The 20,458-nt window shown below is 52.8% G+C and overlaps 2 protein-coding genes across 5 annotated transcripts; both read left to right on the top strand.

The window, feature by feature from the left end:
* Nucleotides 1–3,728: 3,728 nt before the first annotated feature.
* si:ch211-284k5.2 (uncharacterized protein CFAP97D2) lies at nt 3,729–5,392 on the top strand. Its single transcript, XM_029153953.3, has 5 exons — nt 3,729–3,916; nt 4,159–4,239; nt 4,310–4,428; nt 4,932–5,115; nt 5,187–5,392. Exons 1-5 carry the CDS (start codon nt 3,824–3,826, stop codon nt 5,256–5,258), a joined length of 549 nt encoding a protein of 182 aa, XP_029009786.1. The 5' UTR covers nt 3,729–3,823; the 3' UTR covers nt 5,259–5,392.
* Nucleotides 5,393–5,525: 133 nt separating this feature from the next.
* itga11b (integrin, alpha 11b) lies at nt 5,526–20,126 on the top strand. 4 transcript variants are annotated; one of them, XM_029153948.3, is made up of 30 exons: nt 5,526–6,616; nt 8,482–8,593; nt 10,025–10,134; nt 10,268–10,359; nt 10,477–10,591; nt 11,088–11,215; nt 11,613–11,761; nt 11,836–11,980; nt 12,061–12,226; nt 12,489–12,559; nt 13,896–14,040; nt 14,118–14,266; nt 14,339–14,482; nt 14,599–14,802; nt 14,899–15,029; nt 15,099–15,271; nt 16,114–16,253; nt 16,338–16,448; nt 17,027–17,112; nt 17,182–17,386; nt 17,460–17,558; nt 17,670–17,746; nt 17,934–18,017; nt 18,091–18,169; nt 18,353–18,466; nt 18,553–18,636; nt 18,719–18,829; nt 18,921–19,016; nt 19,291–19,404; nt 19,572–20,126. In XM_029153948.3, the coding sequence occupies exons 1-30, from the start codon at nt 6,568–6,570 to the stop codon at nt 19,647–19,649; spliced, it is 3,561 nt and encodes a 1,186-aa protein (XP_029009781.1). In that variant the 5' UTR covers nt 5,526–6,567; the 3' UTR covers nt 19,650–20,126. The 4 variants fall into 4 exon arrangements, with proteins under 4 accessions (XP_029009781.1, XP_029009779.1, XP_055365963.1 ...); XM_029153946.3 differs by having other exon boundaries at nt 18,550–18,636; XM_055509988.1 differs by lacking the exon at nt 8,482–8,593 and having other exon boundaries at nt 18,550–18,636.
* The last annotated feature ends 332 nt before the right edge of the window (nt 20,127–20,458 follow it).

The following is a 20,458-nucleotide window of genomic DNA, read 5'->3' as shown; positions in this document are numbered from 1 at the left end:
CAGCTCAGCCGTGTGTTGCCCAGTCTCCAGCTCAGCCGTGTGTTGCCCAGTCCCCAGCTCAGCCGTGTGTTGCCCAGTCCCCAGTTCAGCCGTGTGTTGCCCAGTCCCCAGTTCAGCCGTGTGTTGCCCAGTCCCCAGTTCAGCCGTGTGTTGCCCAGTCCCCAGTTCAGCCGTGTGTTGCCCAGTCCCCAGTTCAGCCGTGTGTTGCCCAGTCCCCAGTTCAGCCGTGTGTTGCCCAGTCCCCAGTTCAGCCGTGTGTTGCCCAGTCCAGCCGAGCCCTGTTCAGCCTCCAGTCCAGCCGAGCCCTGTTCAGCCTCCAGTCCAGCCGAGCCCTGTTCAGCCTCCAGTCCAGCCGAGCCCTGTTCAGCCTCCAGTCCAGCCGAGCCCAGCCCCGGTCTCAGCCCAGTCGAGCCCAGCCCCGGTCTCAGCCCAGTCGAGCCCAGCCCAGGTCTCAGTCCAGTCGAGCCCAGCCCAGGTCCCAGTCCAGTCGAGCCCAGTCCAGGTCCCAGTCCAGTCGAGCCCAGTCCAGGTCCCAGTTCAGTCGAGTCACGCCCTGGTCCAGCCGAGTCTAGCCCATGTTCCAGTCCAGTCGAGTCACGCTCAGTCCTTGTCTCAGTCAGAGGGCACCGTCCGTCTGACAACTGTTAGTTCCACCCAATCAGGCCCGACGTCTCCCCCGTCGAGCTCGGCAGCTGTAAGCTGTCATGCCAGCTCCGGAGGGGACGCCGTTCCAGTTCCTGTCGATCCGTTAGGGGTCGTTCTTGTTCCTGTCGGCCATGTTGCGGCCGTTCCTGTCGGCCATGTTGCGGCCGTTCCTGTCGGCCATGTTGCGGCCGTTCCAGTCCCCGTTCCTGTCCCTGTCGGCCAAGTAGATGCCGTTCCTGTCCCTGTCGGCCATGTTGAGGTCGCTCCAGTTCCTGTCGGCCATGTTGAGGTCGCTCCAGTTCCTGTCGGCCATGTTGAGGTCGCTCCAGTTCCTGTCGGCCATGTTGAGGTCGCTCCAGTTCCTGTCGGCCATGTTGAGGTCGCTCCTGTTCCTGTCGGCCAAGTAGATGCCGTTCCTGTTCCTGTCGGCCAAGTAGATGCCGTTCCTGTTCCTGTCGGCCAAGTAGATGCCGTTCCTGTCCCTGTCGGCCAAGTAGATGCCGTTCCTGTCCCTGTCGGCCAAGTAGATGCCGTTCCTGTCCCTGTCGGCCAAGTAGATGCCGTTCCTGTCCCTGTCGGCCAAGTAGATGCCGTTCCTGTCCCTGTCGGCCATGTTGAGGTCGTTCCAGTTCCTGTCCCTGTCCCTGTCGGCCAAGTAGAGGTCGTTCCAGTCCCTGTCGGCCAAGTAGAGGTCGTTCCAGTCCCTGTCGGCCAAGTAGAGGTCGTTCCAGTCCCTGTCGGCCAAGTAGAGGTCGTTCCAGTCCCTGTCGGCCAAGTTGAGGTCGTTCCAGTCCCTGTCGGCCAAGTTGAGGTCGTTCCAGTTCCTGCTCCTGTCCCTGTCGGCCAAGTTGAGGGCGTTCCCGTCGGCCAAGTAGAGGGCGTTCCCGTCGGCCAAGTAGAGGGCGTTCCCGTCGGCCAAGTAGAGGGCGTTCCCGTCGGCCAAGTAGAGGGCGTTCCCGTCGGCCAAGTAGAGGTCGCCCCAGGCCCCGCTCCTGTCGGCCCTGTAGCGGTCGTTCCAGTCCCTGTCACCCTCGGAGCCGCAGCGCCCGCCGGCCTCCAGGAGGAGGCCGCGCCAGCCGCAGTTCCTGCGCACCTCCAGGAGGAGGCCGCGCCAGCCGCAGTTCCTGCGCACCTCCAGGAGGAGGTCGCGCCAGCCGCAGGTCCGGCGGACCTCCAGGAGGGGGTCGCGCCAGCCGCAGGTCCGGCGGACCTCCAGGAGGGGGTCGCGCCAGCCGCAGGTCCGGCGGACTCCCTGGAGGGGGTCGCGCCCGCCGCAGGTCCGGCGGACTCCCTGGAGGGGGTCGCGCCCGCCGCAGTCCCGGCGGACTCCCTGGAGGGGGTCGCGCCCGTCGCAGTCCCGGCGGACTCCCTGGAGGGGGTCGCGCCCGTCGCAGTCCCGGCGGACTCCCTGGAGGGGGTCGCGCCCGTCGCAGTCCCGGCGGACTCCCTGGAGGGGGTCGCGCCCGTCATAGTTCCTGCCGACCCCCAGGAGGGTGTCGTTCCCGTCGCGGCTCCGGCCGCTCCTGCATCGGTTCCTGGCGGCCCGGCTCCGGCCGCTCCTGCATCGGTTCCTGGCGGCCCGGCTCCGGCCGCTCCTGCACCCGTGTCTCGTCGCGGTGGTCCAAGGAGGACGCCGCTGGTTCCCGTGTCTCGTCGCGGTGGTCCAAGGAGGACGCCGCTGGTTCCCGTGTCTCGTCGCGGTGGTCCAAGGAGGACGCCGCTGGTTCCCGTGTCTCGTCGCGGTGGTCCAAGGAGGACGCCGCTGGTTCCCGTCTCTCGTCGCGGTGGTCCAAGGAGGACGCCGCTGGTTCCCGTCTCTCGTCGCGGTGGTCCAAGGAGGACGCCGCTGGTTCCCGTCTCTCGTCGCGGTGGTCCAAGGAGGACGCCGCTGGTTCCTGCCTCGTCCTTGTCTCGGCTGCCGGACTGGTGGCCTCGCCCTCGGCGCCTCCTGCTGCCTGGATGGCGCTGCCTCCTGCGGCGACGCCCGCCTCGACTCCTCAGCCCATCGGATCAGCGTCCGCCTGGAGGACGTTGCCATTCGGGGTGGCCCCCGGGGACATCGGCCCAGTTCAAGGGCACTAAGAGTGCCACCCTGGCTCAGCGGCTGCTGAGCAGGATCTCGCCACGCCGTCACCCTCCGTGACGGAATCCCTGGACTTCGTGTTCTTCCCCGTTCGTGGACTTTGTTATATGGACTCTTGCCTTGACCCTCCTCCGGTCCTCCCTCCACCCACCCTGCTCGTGTGCCTTGTGGGGTAGGGGTTCGGTCCCTCCTCCTGGGGCCACCCTCCGCCCGCCCTGGTTTGGGGGGGGGGCTTCCGTGGGCGCCGTGGAAGGCGCCATAGGGGGGGGGGGTACTGTCATGTTTCACGCCATGTCCTGTTTGTCATGATTCATGTCATCTGGCACATCCTGTTTTATTTTGTTAACTTCCTGTCACTCTCCGGTTCTCATTACCCACACCTGTTGCCAATCAGTAATTAGTATCAGTATATAACCTCCACCTCTCACAGACTCCAGTTGCCAGATTGTCGTGTTTCATCAGTGTCGCGTGTTTCTTCAGAGTTCCGTGCTTCCCGTGTTTCGTGCTCCTCGAGTTTCGTTCGTGTTCTTTGTTTCGTGCACCTATGCCTGATCCTCTGTAACCGCCATCTGTTACCGAACCTGGACTAACTAACTGACCGTGAGTTTTGCCTGATCCCTGCCTGTATTTCTGCCGTGAACCTTTCGTGTATGACCTGGACCGTCTGACCCTGCCGTGGGAAATAAACCTCTGTTTAACCACTATCCTGCCTCCGTGCTGTGCATGTGGGTCCGCCGCCTGCCCCAAGCCTGACAAGAAACATCTAATTAATGTGGTGAATCCATCAGAACCAACCACTGTGACAACAAATAAATAATAACACCATTCTTATGCTTCTTTCTAGAAGAAAGATGTTTCTGTAGTAAATCGTTGAATGTGTTTAGCGTAGAAATGTTATATAAATAAAGGAATAAATGAACGTCGATGTGTGTCGTCACACATTCATCTCAGTAATAATTGAAAGGAACCTTAGCTGGCTGCAATGAGATAAATAGGGGTACGTCACCATGGTGACGACCCCCAGGGCTGCAAACACAACACAACACAACACAACACAACACACTGAGGCTGTGTGTTGGCGCTCAGACGTGCAGCATGCACAGATCATTCCAGCCGCTAAAGCCCGTCACCAACCGCTACCTGCAGCAGCGATGGGACCAGGACGACTACGAACACCACCGCAGGAAGGTAGGAGGTGGGAGCGCGAGGGGGGGACGCTGGGCGGAGGTTCAGGTGGTTCAGAGATGCTCCTGGTAATGGCAGACTAGCACCACAGTCACAATGCAGCTCACATTAGGGTGGCAGGTTGCAGGTATGCTAAACATTAAAGTAAGTATAACAACAGTGTGAAGAGAAGCAGCCTGGGACGAGGGGCTCCACAGGGCTGTGAGCCGAGCAAGGCTCACTGCGCTCACCTGTGTTTACGTCAGGTGAGCTCTGCCCTGCCTGTAGTGGACACGAAGGGAACCAGGACACCAGCTCATGTTCAGCTCAAACTCAAGAAGCTGCAGGTCAGAGCACAGTGCTCAGCTTTCACGTGACGACCCGAGGTCGGCCTTAACTCCTGGTTTCTGCAAACAGCTGCAGGATGAGAGGCTGTCGATCATCGACAGAGACAACCGGCTCCTGGCCTCCAAGCTGGCTGACATCGTTGGCTCTAAGGGCCTGGTGGACCACTGGAACCAGTACCACCTGAGGAGGTGAGCTGGACGGAGGGTGGTATCTTTTCTTCTTTTAGAATTGTTCAAGTTGAAGCTGTCAGAAAGGCGAAATATTTATTATTGAGGTCACAGTGGGTTGAAAATGTATTAATCTGCCCAATAACATACCAGTAGTGATCAGCACAACCAGTACCAGAGCTGAAGCCAGGCTGTCGGTGATGATGCTGCTTCAAACTTTATGTAGATGATCCTGTAAATAATAGATGTGAGCAGCTCTGTTATGGTGCTGAATTATTGATGTGGGTGAGATGCTGATGACGTCTCTGGGTCTGATCTGCACGAGCTGTAAGCGTCTCTGAAACTAGCTGAGCTGGTCTTTATAGCATGAAATACAGAAGTAGATCCGTCAGAGGAGCACCGTTCTATCAGACGTTGGGTTAAACACACTCACGCTTACCTGTGCTTTCAGCGGTGACTGGACTGCTTCTGCTCGCCTCATTAACCTCACCCTTTAAGCCTAATAACCTAACCCCTTTGCTCAGTCTAAACGCTGACAAAAGAAGGGAGGAACTTCTGTGGGTCAGCCGTCAGAACCAGGCCCTGTACCAGCGGCTCACGGCCCGTCAATCAGAGTACCGCCGCCAGCTGTGGTGGGATGACTGGGAACGGGCGGAGCGCCGGCGGGAAGACGTCTCCCGCCGTCCCAGAAGGCCCGCGGAGAAACAGGTGAAAGAAAGACGTAAGACCTGGCGTTCGCGCAGAGCGGGAGGTTCCAGTGACGCTGTCTGTGTCCGCAGAGGTCGCACAGGAAGGTGAAGTTTGCCGCCGTGGAGGACAAGGAGCGGGCGAGCAGCGCTGACCGGCCCTGAGTCCACAGACGGCCCAGGTCCAGGCCCATAGACCCACACCAGGCGAACCCCAGCTCTGAGGCGGAGTTAGAAGCTGCGCTGCTTTGTTTGTGCACGTGCATATAACCTGTCTTCCATTAAACACCATGACCTAGGTCTGCTCTGATTCACTCCCACCAGCAGTTCTAATCATTAAAGGTAACGCGTGTACTGGTACATCCTATGGAACCATGAACTCTGGTGCAGTTAGAAACTAAAGCTGTGAAAGAAAAGTGTAGTTTGGAATCATTAACTTTGCTGAGACACAACAGTCAAAGCCACAGGAACAGTGAATAGGGTAGCGTTAGTCTCCACCAGGGGGCAGCACACAGAAGGACCAGTGGGCTTTGACTGTGGTACCGGGTCCATTTCTGTGACGTTACAGAAGGAGCTTATATAACACGTGATGCAGCAGAGACTCATCAAAGTCAGAAAACAGTGTTGGTGAGTTTCATGGTGTGCGTCCCATCCAACACCCAGAACTATCCCAGCTGAAGTCTGGGTTTTTCTCAGTGTCCACACTTTCACAACAACAAAGAAACAGAAGGTTATGATCCACTAACGTCACATTGGCTGGTGGGAAAGGCCACAAACTGTGGATCTCAGAGAAATAAATTGCCTGATTATTGGACTTTGGTGGTCCTGTCTGAATGTTGGGACTAGACCTGATCTGATGGAAGCTGAGCTGTGACCTGTGACCTTGAACACACAGTAGCAGTGTGAGGTGTTCACTGACGCCGACTTTCCACTTGTTCCTAGCAGAGTTTCTGCAGCTCCTTGCCAACAGGCTGCAGGAACTCTGCTACACTGATTGTGATTCTACCCAAATGACGTTTACAACAAACATCAATGAGAGGAGTCCATGTGACTGTGCCAAAGGGAAGAAGTGTGTTAATTCAGTCTCTTCTGACTAGTTTACTTTGTGTTAGCTATGCGGGTCAGATATGGCCCAGTCATCCACACCCAAAGCCAACGTTCCTGGTGCTTCCCAGTCAGCCTTTCTCCAAGATTACTGGACAGATGCTCACATCTGGCTTTTAGCACCGTGTGTGTGATCACAGACAAGAATGAAGGCATTTCCTGTTTGTGCACGACATTAAAGCTCTGCTTCTGACAAGGTGTGTGCGCTGGAGCCAACACACGAGGTGGAGGAGGTGTGTTTTTCCTGCACTGCTCCTCCTCCTCCTCCTCCCCCTCCTCCTCTCTCTTCGTCTCCTTCACACATGACAGCAGCAGAGTGAGGAGTCAACTCTACCAACACACTCCACCTGGACCCGTCTCACCTGCAGCCATGGATTCTCACCACATCCTGCTGCTGTGGACCTGCAGCCTCCTGTCAGGTGAGTAGCAGCACATGCGTTGCCATGGAGACACGCTGATGATAGTTTAGATGTTCACGTGTCAGCAAGTGAAGCTTAGTAACGGAACAAAGGTACTGTGTTTTGAGCCTGGTCGCTCACATCAGGTCACGTTTGTTTCATCCGGTGAACTGTTTTTAATAAGGGTATGTGGGTGGATCGTCAGCTGAGCCTCTGTGGGACGAGGTTCAGACTTCACCTATAGTGATGGGATGTGGGATGGGATGAGTCCAAGCAACGGCTGTCGGTAACAAATGCTATTTCTATGACTTTTTATTCTTTCACATGATTTATTGACCCATCTAAAATATGGAGGAGAAAAAAGGTTTATTTTGCTTTAAATCCCAAACTGACCAGACCTGGTTCAGTTCTGGGGTTCTGACTGCTGAAACCAAGAACCGATGTCTGATGATCCTCTGGCTTTGGCCACAGACTTACACACAACTGACTCTGTGTCGTCTTCTATCCTAAACGTTTCCTCCACGCCTCAGTTTGACAACGGACACATGATGATAATTCAGAACCAGCTTCTCAGTTTGCATTTCAAGAAGAGGCCTCAGAATCATCAATTCATTGGCGTGAGCTGAGCTAATCTGATGGACTGTAGGTGTGTGCCATGTCTAGGGTGACGGCGGCTCTGACCACATCTGGCTCCGCACTTCACTAAATCAGTTCCAGGTTTGACCTGATTAAACCTTTCGCCCGCTGCTGTGGATTTGAAGACTAGAGGTTTAGCAAAAAAAAAAGTTCCCTGTAGCTGCAGACACTGCAGCTGAATCATTATCTGTTTTCAATTTTGAGAGCAGCTAAGACACATCTGGAAAAGTGGCCTGAATATGAACACGTGGACACACGAGCAGTCACAAAGTCTGAGAAATGGTAAAAATGTGCCACTGGTTCCAGAGACAATCTTTCACATCTGTCAGATCATCCAGTGGCAGAGACAAGGAGCCAAAACTTGGAGCTCGTTCTTTTTCTGTCATGAGCCAAGTAATCAGATAAATAGAGCCGATGCTTGGCTCGGTCCAGCAGCCGGGGAGGAAACCAGCACAGCTGCACAGCTCCACATCTGGAGGATCTTCACCCCAGGCAAAGACCACCGAACGCAAAGGTCACGGCAGGGTCAGAGAAGAACACCAGGCTCCAAGACACTAAGGCTGAAGCAGATCGTGGTCCCTGGATCAGTTTAGTTTAGTTCAGTAGCGAGTAGAAAGAAGATTAAAACAGAGCAGAGATGGAAAAGTGACATAAAGTAGATCACAGATGATTCAAGCTACCGTCAAAACGATGAAAGAAACACTGAAGAGGACACGGAGAGATGAAGCAAACTTTGACCTTACAGGTCCCCATGCTTACCACGACAACCAGGCTCAGTGAGGGTGGGTTCCTTCCCGGGTCAGACTCTGCCACTGAACCTCCTGAATGTCAGAAGGAGACGCGTCGTCTGTTTTTCCAGCAGGAATCTGCCGAAATGAAAAGGAGCTGAAACAGTCGGAAGGTCCCTGGAGGCAAACCTGAAGACGGTTGCTGGATATTGGGTCAAAATCAGATCCAGTAGAGGACCAAGAGCTCAGATGCCTCTGATGGTTCTGACACAGGGTGATGTCATGTCTTCTCCTGGCCTCATTCATCATTCTTTATCATTCGTTCAGTCCCACCACCACCATCTGCCAAATGAGGCCTGATAGAAACCAGAGGAAACTCCAGAGGAGGCTGGAGAAGGAATCAGCTTCTGGTACTGGTTCTGGTGTGCAGAGACAGTGTTGAGTCAAGGAGCACAAATCCTGAAAGCAGTTCATCACACACATGCAGCTTAACCAGAACTCTGTCTGAACTCTCTGTTTTAGATCTGATCCTCGGCTTCAACTTTGACGTAAAGAACTTCAAAATCTTCTCCGGATCCAAAGCAACTCAGTTTGGATACACGGTCCAACAGCACGAGGCAGGAGGACGCCAGTGGTGAGAGACCTGCCGAGTGAAGGAACCAGTCCATACTGGTCCGTACTGGGCTGTAGTGCTCCATGCTGGTCTGTACTGGTCCATACTGTACTGGTCTGCTCCCACCTGTAGAACCCAGAAACCTTTGTATCTATTTTCTGAGCATTATATTTCAATTTGTTACCAGTGTTTGGAATTTAGGTTCTGGAGAATGATACCAGTGCACACTGGCTTTTTCCTAATTTGGCCCAGGAGGTCCATTGATGGCTGTGAACCCGTGAAATCTGTGGACCAGTTATACATACCACACACGTGAACAGAGATCAGACCGTCACATTTCACATCCTGGGAAAACGAGTTGAAAAACCTCTTCCAGGAAAGTTGGCTGTTGGTTCCTGTCCTCCCAGTGCAGAGGCTCCGTGATGAACAGCTTTTTTCCATTAAGGTGTCTGATGGAACATCTCAGGCTTGATCTGCTGTAAATCAGGGTCAGCCTCACAGCTTTATGGTTTGTGATGCAATCAGCGAGACAGAAAAACCTAGAGATGTTAATCTCATTTTGACTGAATCTTGGTCATAAACTTCAGGAATCATCTGTTCAGACCGCACAACGTGTGACAGAACCAGAATCAGACACCGGAGCCTGTTGGTCCCGGAGTCCAGACGTGTGTCTGAAGATGCAGGTGCTCCAGCTCTGCGTTATTCCCTTTGGAACCTGAGCTGAATACCTCACAGTTTTCCAGCATTACTAAATCTCAGCGTTTGAAGTCTCAGGTAAATAAGTGGAAAGAATGTGTCTCGCGTTCGGTTCTGCTTCCTCCCGAGGCAGTGAGTCGGACCTGGAAACTATGCGTTGTGGTTAATTATGATGCAGCCCCTCAGCCTGTTTATAAGGGGTTCCTGTCGTTACCCTGCTGACAGTTCCTTCAGGTAGCACACATGCCACGGACATAACCATAACCATAATGCGTCTGTGGTTCTGGTCCAGCTCAGAACCAACAGCCTTTGGTACCATGTTAATATGTGAATTCAACAGCTCACCTGCTGGGTTTCATTTTGGTCAGTAACTAGCTGCTGTCAGGCTGCCGGATCTGGACCCACTCGGCTCCGCCTGCCGCTGGTTGTGGTTTGTCCCGTTTGATGTGGGGCACATGGAGGGTTAGAGCTCTACTATGGCATCTGCTCTGGAATGTGACTCAGCCTTGTTCCCAGAACCACCGTCCAAGCCACATGTGGTGCTGTTTACTCTGGTTGACAGTAATGACCCGCTCGCACCCCCCAACCGCTACAGCAGCTGCTGCTGCAGGAACCAGAACTGACCTGAGACACAGACCAAAGATAAACTGAGAGAAGCAGCTGGTTCCGGGCCACTCTGACAGAACCCCTTGGGTGAGGCCCAGTTGGTTCCATCTGGGCTTCTCAAAGGGCCAGTGACTCCTCTGTGTGTTGCAGGTTGCTGGTTGGAGCCCCCTTCGAAGCCACGGGGAAGCAGCAGACAGGCGACGTGTACAGATGTCCTCTGGACGACAGGAACTCAGCGAACTGCAGTCGACTCAACCTGGGTGAGAGCCAGAACTGAACAGAACCCCTTCATATTACTGTTACACCTGAATTCCATTGTAAAGATTCCAATCTGCATCGTGTTCACAGACTGAAGAAGCTTCTCCTTTAACTGCTGTATTTTGCTGTGAGCAGGGAAGGTGTCTCTGGACAACGTGTCGGAGAGGAAAGATGGGATGAAACTGGGAATGTCTCTGACCTCAAGCCCCAGAGACAGCAGCTTTGTGGTGAGTCACACGATGCTGAGGTCAGGTCATCCTAATGGGGCGCAGAGCCTTAGCGTTAGCATGTTAGACTATTTCTACCAGGCCTGGAGTTAACTAACAGTTTATTTTTGTCCTCAGGCCTGTGGTCCTCTCTGGTCCCACCAGTGTGGAAGCTCCCTGTACAGCACTGGAATCTGCTCCAGAGTCGGACGCAACTTCAAGCTCTCCCAAGCCATCTCCCCCGCTCTGCAGAGTAATCATCCATCCGTCCGTCCGTCCGTCCGTCCGTCCATCCATGCGTTAATCCATCCATCCATCCATCCATCCACCCACCCACCCATCCACCCGTCCGTCCGTCCGTCCGTCCGTCCGTCCGTCCGTACGGACCTTTACCTATCCATCCGTCCGTCCGTCCATCCATCCACCCACCCACCCACCTATCCATCCATCCATCCATCCACCCACCCACCTATCCATCCATCCATCCATCCATCCATCCATCCATCCATCCATCCATCCATCCATCCATCCATGCGTTAATTCATCCATCCATCCATCCGTCCATCCATCCATCCATCCATCCATCCATCCATCCATCCATCGACCCACCCACCCATCCATCCATCCATCCATCCGCCCGCCCGCCCGCCCGCCCGTCCGTCCGTCCGTCCGTCCGTCCGTCCATCTGTCTACACGTCGGTCTATTCATCCGTCCATCCACCTCTTTATCCACTATTCCTATCTTGCAGGGTGTGAGACGTTCATGGACATTGTAATTGTTCTAGACGGTTCTAACTCTATCTACCCGTGGTACGATGTCCAGGATTTTCTTATCAACATCCTGCAGAAGTTTTACATCGGCCCAGGTCAGACACAGGTTGGTTCATCAGGAGCAGTAAAGACACATTATATTAACGTTTCTTCCTTTAGGAAGACATTTGTATTATTAGGTATTTGTGAAGGAGGAGGTTGTTGTGTCCCATCCTTAGTTTGGTAAAACTGTGGTGTTGAAGTGATTTTGAGTGTTGTCCTCTCAGGTTCCTAACGACAGTCAGTCATTCAGCTACTGGCAGCGTTGGGTCACTGGTAGAATGTGACCCACAGCACGACCAAGACCAGACGTGTAACAGCCACTAAAGGCAAAGGTCCAATCTGGTTGTCATGTCTCATTTACTGCTGCTGCCTTCATGGCCTCACTGAATCTCATTCCATGTGGGATCTTTGGTTTGCTTTAACGTGAGTCAGCTTCAGCCACGTTGGGCTCTCTGCTGCAGGTGGGTGTGATTCAGTACGGTACCACAGTGGTCCATGAGTTCAGTCTGAGCGAGTACCAGTCGGTGGAGGAGGTGGTGGAGGCTGCCAGGTCCATCGACCAACGAGGGGGGGAGGAGACGAGGACGGCGCTGGGGATCAATGTGGCTCGGTACGACCTGAGCTCCTCGCTCTAGAGCAACAAACCGAAACAGGGACCCAAACTCAGGTTGTGTTGCTGTGCAGGTCGGAGGCGTTCCTGCGTGGTGGACGGCCCGGAGCTCAAAAGGTGATGATCGTGATCACAGACGGTGAATCTCATGACAGTCCTCAGCTGGTGCAGGCTGTGGCTGAGAGCGAGTCTGACAACATCACTATGTACGCTATTGCTGTGAGTCCATTCATCTGCACCTTCAGTCCAGTTGGACTCTGTGTCCTGGTTCTGCATTCTGTATGTCCTGCTTCCTGCAGGTTCTGGGTTACTACAACCGACGAGGCATCAACCCTGAGGCCTTCCTCAAAGAAATCAAGTTTATCGCCAGTGACCCAGATGAGAAGCACTTCTTCAATGTGACTGACGAGTCGGCGCTGAAGGACATCGTTGACGCTTTGGGAGAAAGGATTTTCACTCTGGAAGGTTTAGATGTTATATGTTCACATATACATCTATGTACTCTACTGGTGCACAGATGTGGGTTTAGCTAGTAGCTAGTTAGCTACCAGGAGACAAGTGGCAGAACCAGGCTAAGGGTGGGCGGCCATCTGCCTTAACCAAGAGTGAGAAGGAAGAGAAGCGAGAACAGAACAGAGCAGTAACACTGACGTGCTGCAGGGAAGGTCATGAAGCTACAACAACTTGTGTTTAAAGGATCTCAGCCAAGTTCTTCCTGCTTTCACAGGAACCAGCAGCCAGGGTCGAGGCTTCGGCCTGCAGATGGCTCAGGCTGGGTTCTCCTCACATCAAGTTAAAGTAAGTAGTTGACCCACGTTCTTGCTGTTTACCTGGACATCTCTTTGTGCTGGTAGCGGTGATGCTCCAGTTCCAGGGCTCAATCGGGTTCTGTCTGGAGCCGCTTGGCGTCAGCGTGTGTCATGAACTGCCACGTTGTAATTCTGCAGAGCTCTGCTCACCTTTCCTCCTGTCCTACTGGTTCTGGTTCTGACTGGTGTCAGACGCTAACAAAAAATAGCTTCCAGAAATAGTTCTGTTCTTTCTCATCCAGAGAAAATCATATTCAACTGGAGTGGAAAGAGTGTCGCGGAAGCTTTGCATGTGTAACACAGAGCAGATGGTTTTACTGAGTGTCAGGCTGCGCACACACACACACACACACACACACACACACACACACACACACACACACACACACACACACACACACACACACACACACACACACACACACACACACACACACACACACACACACACACAAAAAATGGCTTTTCTCTTCGGTTTCAGGTTTTTAAGGTTTTAAAGGTAAACAAGTGAAACCAGATCGCCGTCAGTTTGATGTGAAAAACAGAGTCACTGTTACGGACGAGGGTCAAACTGGACTGAACAATACTCCAACACACACTCACCACGAGTGGGAAACAGGCTACAATGGCCACCAAACTGAACTGGGAGGACCCAAATGCAACGACCCACAGACAGGACTGACGACAAATGGTTTAATAATAAAACATACAGAAAGGACAATACAAACTAAGGACGCTGCGTATGCAGGATAAACCAGAAAAACAAAACATGCAAACTAACACCTAAAACTCACAGGTAAACTCAAAATCGCTGCAGAGCAGGAAACTAAATAACTATCCTAAACACAAAACATGCAAACAACAGTATCAAACGTAATCAGCAAACAAACACACAAACCTGGACAGAACACGATGGCACGGTAACGAGTAACAAGTAACAAATAACAAGTAATGCACCAACAAAGACTGTGCACAAACTGAGACCTTAAATACCAGACAAGACAGGTAAACCCAATCAAACTAATACAGGAAACACAAGACAGGAAACAAGGACACAAAACCAAAAGGGTGAAACCAGGCTGCCCCTGGTGGCGTGGAAGCCGAGTCACAACAGTCACGGCCTCCTCCTCCTCCTCCTCCTCCCTGCTTCTGACATTTAACAGATCTGGAGTCAGTCCAGTCTGTGACTTAATGCTTTCCTAACGTTCACATCAGCGTCCTCCCACGTGTCGAGGTCTGGATCCACAGGTCGAGGAAGGCGGGTAAAGCTGCTACGGCACCAGGCCGCTGCTCCTCATGCGCTACCTACTACACTGTTCCTTCAGGACGGCGTCCTGCTCGGAGCGGTCGGCGCCTACGACTGGAACGGGGCCGTACTGAAGGAAACCAAACACGGGAAAGTGGTCCCCCACAAATCCTCCTATAAGGACGAGTTTCCAGAGGAGCTAAAGAACCACGGAGCCTATCTGGGTAACAGTAAACAGGGAACGGCACCATGCTGGGCTCCTTCTGGACCAGGATGTGATGGTGGCTTGTTTCTGCTTCAGGCTACTCTGTGGGTTCGCTGGTTCCGACCCACAGCTCCCAGCTGTACGTGGCCGGAGCGCCGAGGTTCAACCACACGGGCAAAGTCATCGTGTTCACGCTGAAGAACAGTGGAAAGCTGACCATCCTGCAGGCGCTGCTGGGAGAGCAGGTGACGCCCGACCCGGCAGAACCTACAGGCCTCAGGGAAACAATGACCAGACTTTTGCTCGTTCTGTCTCAGATTGGGTCGTATTTCGGCAGTGAGTTGTTGTCCATGGACATTGATGCTGATGGACGATCCGACGTCCTGCTGGTGGCTGCACCCATGTACTACAGCCGCGGCTGGGAGACAGGCAGAGTGTACATGTACTCCGTCACTCCACAGGTCCGTTACGTCTGCAGCGCCGGGCTCAAGCCTTTAATGCTCGTATCCACTAAATCTGCTTACATGTAATTTCAGCTTCAGGGAAAACTAAACTGAACTGAACTTCTTGCTGCCAGACTCCACTCATCCTGCAGGGGGCGCTTGAGCTCTCCGACCGCTCTCAGAACTCCAGGCTCGGTTCGTCGTTAGCCCAGATATCTGACATGAATGGAGACGGGTTCAGGGAGCTGGTGGTCGGGGCCCCGCTGGAAGACGACCACAGGGGGGCCATCTACGTCTTCTTTGGTTGGCACAAAAGGCTCCAGCAGCAGTACAGACAGGTAACGATGCGGAGCTTCCGCCACTGAATCAACGCAGAAACAGAAACAGAAACAGAAACAGAAACACTCTGCTTTTGTGTGGCCTCGTCTCTGCAGCGTCTGTCTGCAGCTGCTCTCGCTCCAGGTCTGCAGTATTTTGGACAGAGTCTTCACGGTGCTCTGGACGCCAACGCAGACGGGCTGGTTGACCTCGCAGTGGGAGCTCTGGGAGCCGCCGTCATCATCTGGTCAGACGCTTCACTGTGAGTCTAACCTGACAAAGCTTGTGCAACGCTTCATCTTCTGCCTCCTTCCAGGTCTCGGGCTGTGGTGCAGATTCAGGCCAAACTCATTTTTGAGCCAGAGAAGGTCAATGTCTTTAATAAAGACTGCAGGCGAGGGGGGAAGGAGGTCGCCTGCATGTCTGTGACTGTGTGTCTGAGCCTGGACTCCAGGACCAGCAGCAGCACAAAGAGCAGGACGGACGCAGGTTTGTATGCGTCCTCAGAGACTCACATTCACAGACCCACATTCACAGACTCACATTCACGACCCACATTCACAGACTCACATTCACCGACCCACATTCACAGACTCACATTCACTGACTCACATTCACAGACCCACATTCACAGACTCACATTCACAGACTCACATTCACTGACTCACATTCACAGACTCACATTCACAGACTCACATTCACTGACTCACATTCACAGACTCACATTCACAGACTCACATTCACTGACTCACATTCACAGACTCACATTCACAGACTCACATTCACTGACTCACATTCACAGACTCACATTCACTGACTCACATTCACAGACTCACATTCACTGACTCACATTCACAGACTCACATTCACAGACTCACATTCACTGACTCACATTCACAGACCCACATCAGCCGGATGTGGGTCAGCTCAGCCGGACTCTGTTCAAATCTCCAGTTGAAAATGAGCAGTAATTAATAAGGACAGAAGTTGTTACCTCATCTAAACCCGTTAGGGACACAGCTGGTCATCAGATCGACACGGCAGAAGAAATCTGTGGCAGAAGAGTCCAGGAGAACAGAACCAGCAGGAAGCTGGACCGAGACTTGTCATCTCCATAGATGATGAGTGTTGGACGAGAAGAGACTGAGGAGGTGGTTTAGGAAGTTCAGCTCAGTTTAATTTGCATTATATTGATATAACATACCTAACTGTCTGTGGTTCTGGTTCTGGTGTGTTTCTGAGTCACCAGGAGGCTGCACGTCATGTTCAGGCTTCCAACGGCGACAGTCAGCTACTCTCATCACTTCTTCTTGCTCTTTTCCTCCTGCCAGCTGTTTGGTACACGTTGGTGCTGGATGAGAGACGGGTTCCCTCTCGGGTCGTCCTGGATGAAGCAGACCGACAGCAGCCCAGGAGCCTGGTTCTGCAGACTGGAGGTCAGAGGTGCCAGCGTCTCGGCTTCTCTGTTCAGGTCAGACCTCATACTTTAAACGCACTAATGCTAAAGTTGGAAAACCAGCAAGTCACGTTGTGTTTCTCTCGCTCCTCTGAGCAGGAGACCACAGATTATGGGCGCCCAATCGCTGTGGTTCTGGAGGTAGGGATGCAGAACCCAAATGAGGGGCCAGCGCTGGACCCTGACTGGCCGAGCGTCCTGAGGGCCGAGGTGAAAGAAGGCCTAATAATAATAATAATAATAATAATAATAATAATAATAATAATAATAATAATAATAATAATAATAATACATTTGATTTATAGGTGCCTTTCATGGCACTCAAGGTCACCGTACATGTGAAACATACATAAAATACAACAAATATCATATACATTACCAAATAAAAACAAAATAGTTTGTTTGTTGGGCGTCTCCTCATGAGGAGCAGGAGAGTTTACCTTACGGAGGTCCATGGTGGAGTGTCGGGCAGAAGGGACAGTGAGTATCCTGGATGTGGTTGGCATGGTAACATGGAGGTGAGAAGGGGCCAGGATGTAGAGTGTGAAACAGTGGCATCAGACGGGAGGGAGAGTAAAACGGAGCCGAAGCAGCTCAATAGTGAAATATTTGATGATTCCATTGACCGGTAGATGAAAAGCCCAAAAGAGCACGGAGCAAAAAGAGGTTTTAGCGAACACCACTTTGAAGCAGCAGAGGAAGTCGTCGATGTCCAGACTCAGGCCACTGACGTGAGCGGCGGCAGCTCTCTCTCTCTGCGTCTGTGTGAACGCTCCCGTTTCCTGCAGCTCCCGTTCTGGAACGGCTGTGAGCAGGAGGACGCCTGCGTCCCCGACCTCGTCCTCCACAGTCAGGCCGACCTCATGGACGCTCAGTGAGTAGCCGCCCTTCAGACACGCACCGGTGCTGCTGGAGCTGACAGGTTCCTCTGCTTCAACCGCAGGCAGTTCTGCAGCGCGGAGAACCGGGCCGCCTGGTCGCTGTGCAGCCGCCGGGGGCCGTCGGACGGCTCCATCTACGTGGTGGAGGCCTGGAGGAGAAGGGTGGTGGTGTCCTCGCGCCTGGAGAACCAGGGCGAGAACGCGTATGGAGCCTCCATCCACATCTCCACCTCCCCCAACCTGCTCTTCTCCAGCCTCATAGTCAAAGTGAGAAGTGCACCTGGTTTTTGCCTGCGTCACCAAGTCACTTGATGTGATCCGCGCGTGTCCTTCGCCACAGGACCAATCAGACGTGCAGATTGAGTGCTACAACGAGGAGCCGCCGGCCAATCAGAGGCTCTGTAACATCAGCTCCCCGTTCATGAAGTCCTTGTCCCAGGTAGGTGGAACCTCCAGCTTCGTACGGGTCAGTCTGCTTCAGGTCCAGAGGAACCACAACAAGCTGCAGTTTGCGGATCGGCTCATTCACCTTCACACGTGTTCCCTCCAGGTATCTTTCAGGCTGGAGTTTGAGTTTAACCGCTCTGTCCTTCTGGATCACATAAGGATCGTCATGGCAACCACCAGGTGAGACTACTGTTGTTTGTGGCAGCCCTTTTTTTTCTTATTTTATATTCAGTACCGATCACGGTACCTGAATATTACACAGGTGCTGCAGTAAATGAATCACAGCTTCTCACAGAACCGGGTCATGGAGGATTTTAGGGTTTAGACCCGGGTTGAGTCTGATGGAGTCTGTCTGTGTGCTCATCAGCGAGGGAGAGGAAGGTTACCCTGACGACAACGTCAACAACATCTTCCTCCCGCTGAGGTACCAAACTGACCTCCTGTTCACCAGGTGAGTCTGTTCCATCACCAGCACTTTAAGGAACTAGGGCACTTCTAAACCCAAAGCGCTTTCCTCATCTCAGGGATCCGAACATTCATCGCTTTGACATCAGCTCTTCTTCCTCATCCTGGGAACCAACCGCCTTCAACCTCACTTATGACGTGAGTTTCAGAGACACCAGGTGTCCTGTGTCTGAAGGTCCAGACATTCTGCTCCAACTGAACACACAGCAGGTCAGCGGGGTAAACAGAACCTGCTGGACCCGTCCCCAAGCCATAAACCCAAAAGCTGCAGGAAAGTGAGACATTCCACGCCTTCTAATTCTGTCTTTACTCTGCATGCAGATCCAGAACCTGGGCCTCTTCTCTGTGCACGACCTTCTGTTCAGGGCTGATCTCTGGGCCGTGACCGTGCAGCAGAACCAGCTGGTGAACATCACAGACTTCTGTATCGAACAGGTATCGGGCCAAACTAGACTGAATGTATTCAACTGTCCGTGCCAGTCCACAAAGGCCACGTGATCCGTCCTCTGTCCTCTCAGCAGACAGTTGGATCTCGCTGCACACGGCCTCACCCCAGAACCAGCAGCCGGGTCACAGCTGAGGACCTGTCTCACCTGTCACAGCTGGTAAGACGCTGTGTGTTTCGTCCAGAGGCCTGCGGGTGTCCGGTAGGCTGCGTAACCCGGTTTTTATGTTCTGTGTGTGTAGAACCAGAGTAACAGCGTTAGCGTAGCAGTCCAGTGCAGACTGGAGCTACCGGGCAGCACAGAACTCAGGCTGGTCCTGAAGGGAGAACTTCACCTGCCGACTCTGCACACAGTGAGTCCACCAGGCACCGCAGGTCTCAAGCCCTTACGGCCCGAAGGGCTTTGCTCCTCAACAGAACCTAACAGGTTCCGCCGTGTTTCAGGTGAGCTTCCGGTCTCTGCAGCTACTCAGCGCTGCCTCCATCCAGCTGGACGCTGTCAGTCCTCTGTTCCTGCAGGAGAACCGGCCCGTCCGCCAGGTGGGTCCCTGCTGTCGCTGATGGGCACAACATCCGCATCTTTTATTGGATTTCATAGCATCATAAATGATACAAATCTAAAATGAGGTCCGAATCACTTCGGCAGATTTGACTCCAGCGTATTTGTTGAGTCTCACTCAGGTCGGTGCTGCTCTCTGCTGTTAAACACCGTCACTACACTCAGGTTGTTACCATGAACGTCGCTGTGTGGTTCCTGCACATTACGGGTCAGCGCCGTCATCATGAGCTCATTCAGTGTGTTGACTGTGTGCAGATCGTACTAGAGCTGAGGAAGCAGGATGATCTCAGCATCCCCGTCTGGATCATACTGGGAAGCTCGCTGGGAGGCCTGCTGCTCCTGGCCTTACTGGTGCTGGCCCTGTGGAAGGTAAGCAATGTTTAACGTCACTGATCATCAGGGGCCTGAAATTATTACAAAAGAAACATAATATTAGCTCACACACTTATCTTAGTTGAAGTAATGTAAGTAAAGTAATTTAAAGTTTAATCCATGAACAACCACCAGGCTATAGTTGCTGACCGTTTGTCTGTCAGCTTGGCTTCTTCAACAGACGGAGGCGACGGGAGGAGGAGGAGCCAGTAGCCAATGGAGCAGCAGCAGAGGAGCTGTGACTGCTTATCTTGCTGGAACGTAGACGGGCTGAACCTGTCACTCAGGGACCCTGACAAACCTGGTCCGGCCATGTTCAGCCATCAGCTTTGTCTTTGCTACCACACAACCTGTTTCCATCTTCAGATGTCACGTGTGGAAGTTAAATCCCATTACAGACATGAAGTGGGTTTTCACTGTTTGAATGCAGCAAAATTAAATGAGGGATGATGGAAAAGCACACAGCAGAGGCTCAATCAGGGTCACTGCTCAGCCTGGGGTTCTGCCCACCACAGAACCAGGCTGCACCTACCGGAAACCCAGAAGGCACCTGTGAGCGGTTCAGGAAACCCGTCTGATGAGCTGAGTTCAGTTGTGATGGCTGCTCGACTTTCCTTTCACACCAGCGTATCCACGGATACGTCACTTTCTGATTTATAGCTGATGCACTTTTGTTGTATAAAGTCAAACTTGAAGTGTAAATAAAGTGTGCGACTGAGGACGATGGTGCCACTGGTTGATGCAGCACTGAGCAGAGTTTGTGTTGGAGCTGAAGTAGAGTTCAAAAGCAGAGTCTCATGTTTCTTTTACTTGACACAGTTGACAGACTTATTCACCATAGATTTATTACACAGTGAACCAGGAGGTTTGTCTTTGGATTTAAGATTGGATTTGTCTTTGTAGATGATAAATTGACAGGTCAGATCATCACGGTCAGAGGCATAAACAGATGTCTCCTATCGACTTAAAATAAAAGGACAACTAATGCTTGAGTAAAAGTCAGAACAAAACTTACAATAAATATTTAAAACAAACAAGTAAACGTATAAAA

Source organism: Betta splendens, chromosome 6 (assembly GCF_900634795.4).
Source record: "Betta splendens chromosome 6, fBetSpl5.4, whole genome shotgun sequence".
NCBI classification, from domain to species: Eukaryota; Metazoa; Chordata; class Actinopteri; order Anabantiformes; family Osphronemidae; genus Betta; species Betta splendens.
The sequence above is the reverse complement of the archived record's forward strand: the minus strand, read 5'-3'. Positions and strand labels throughout refer to the sequence as shown.

Coding starts and splice junctions, on each gene's coding strand:
- si:ch211-284k5.2 (XM_029153953.3), top strand. CDS start 3,824: ATGCACAGATCATTCCAGCCGCTAAAGCCCGTCACCAACCGCTACCTG. Junction 4,429..4,931: donor AACCAGTACCACCTGAGGAG/GTGAGCTGGACG, acceptor CCCTTTGCTCAG/TCTAAACGCTGACAAAAGAA. Junction 5,116..5,186: donor GAAGGCCCGCGGAGAAACAG/GTGAAAGAAAGA, acceptor CTGTGTCCGCAG/AGGTCGCACAGGAAGGTGAA.
- itga11b (XM_029153946.3), top strand. CDS start 6,568: ATGGATTCTCACCACATCCTGCTGCTGTGGACCTGCAGCCTCCTGTCA. Junction 10,360..10,476: donor CCAGAGACAGCAGCTTTGTG/GTGAGTCACACG, acceptor TTTTGTCCTCAG/GCCTGTGGTCCTCTCTGGTC. Junction 14,041..14,117: donor GAACCACGGAGCCTATCTGG/GTAACAGTAAAC, acceptor TTTCTGCTTCAG/GCTACTCTGTGGGTTCGCTG.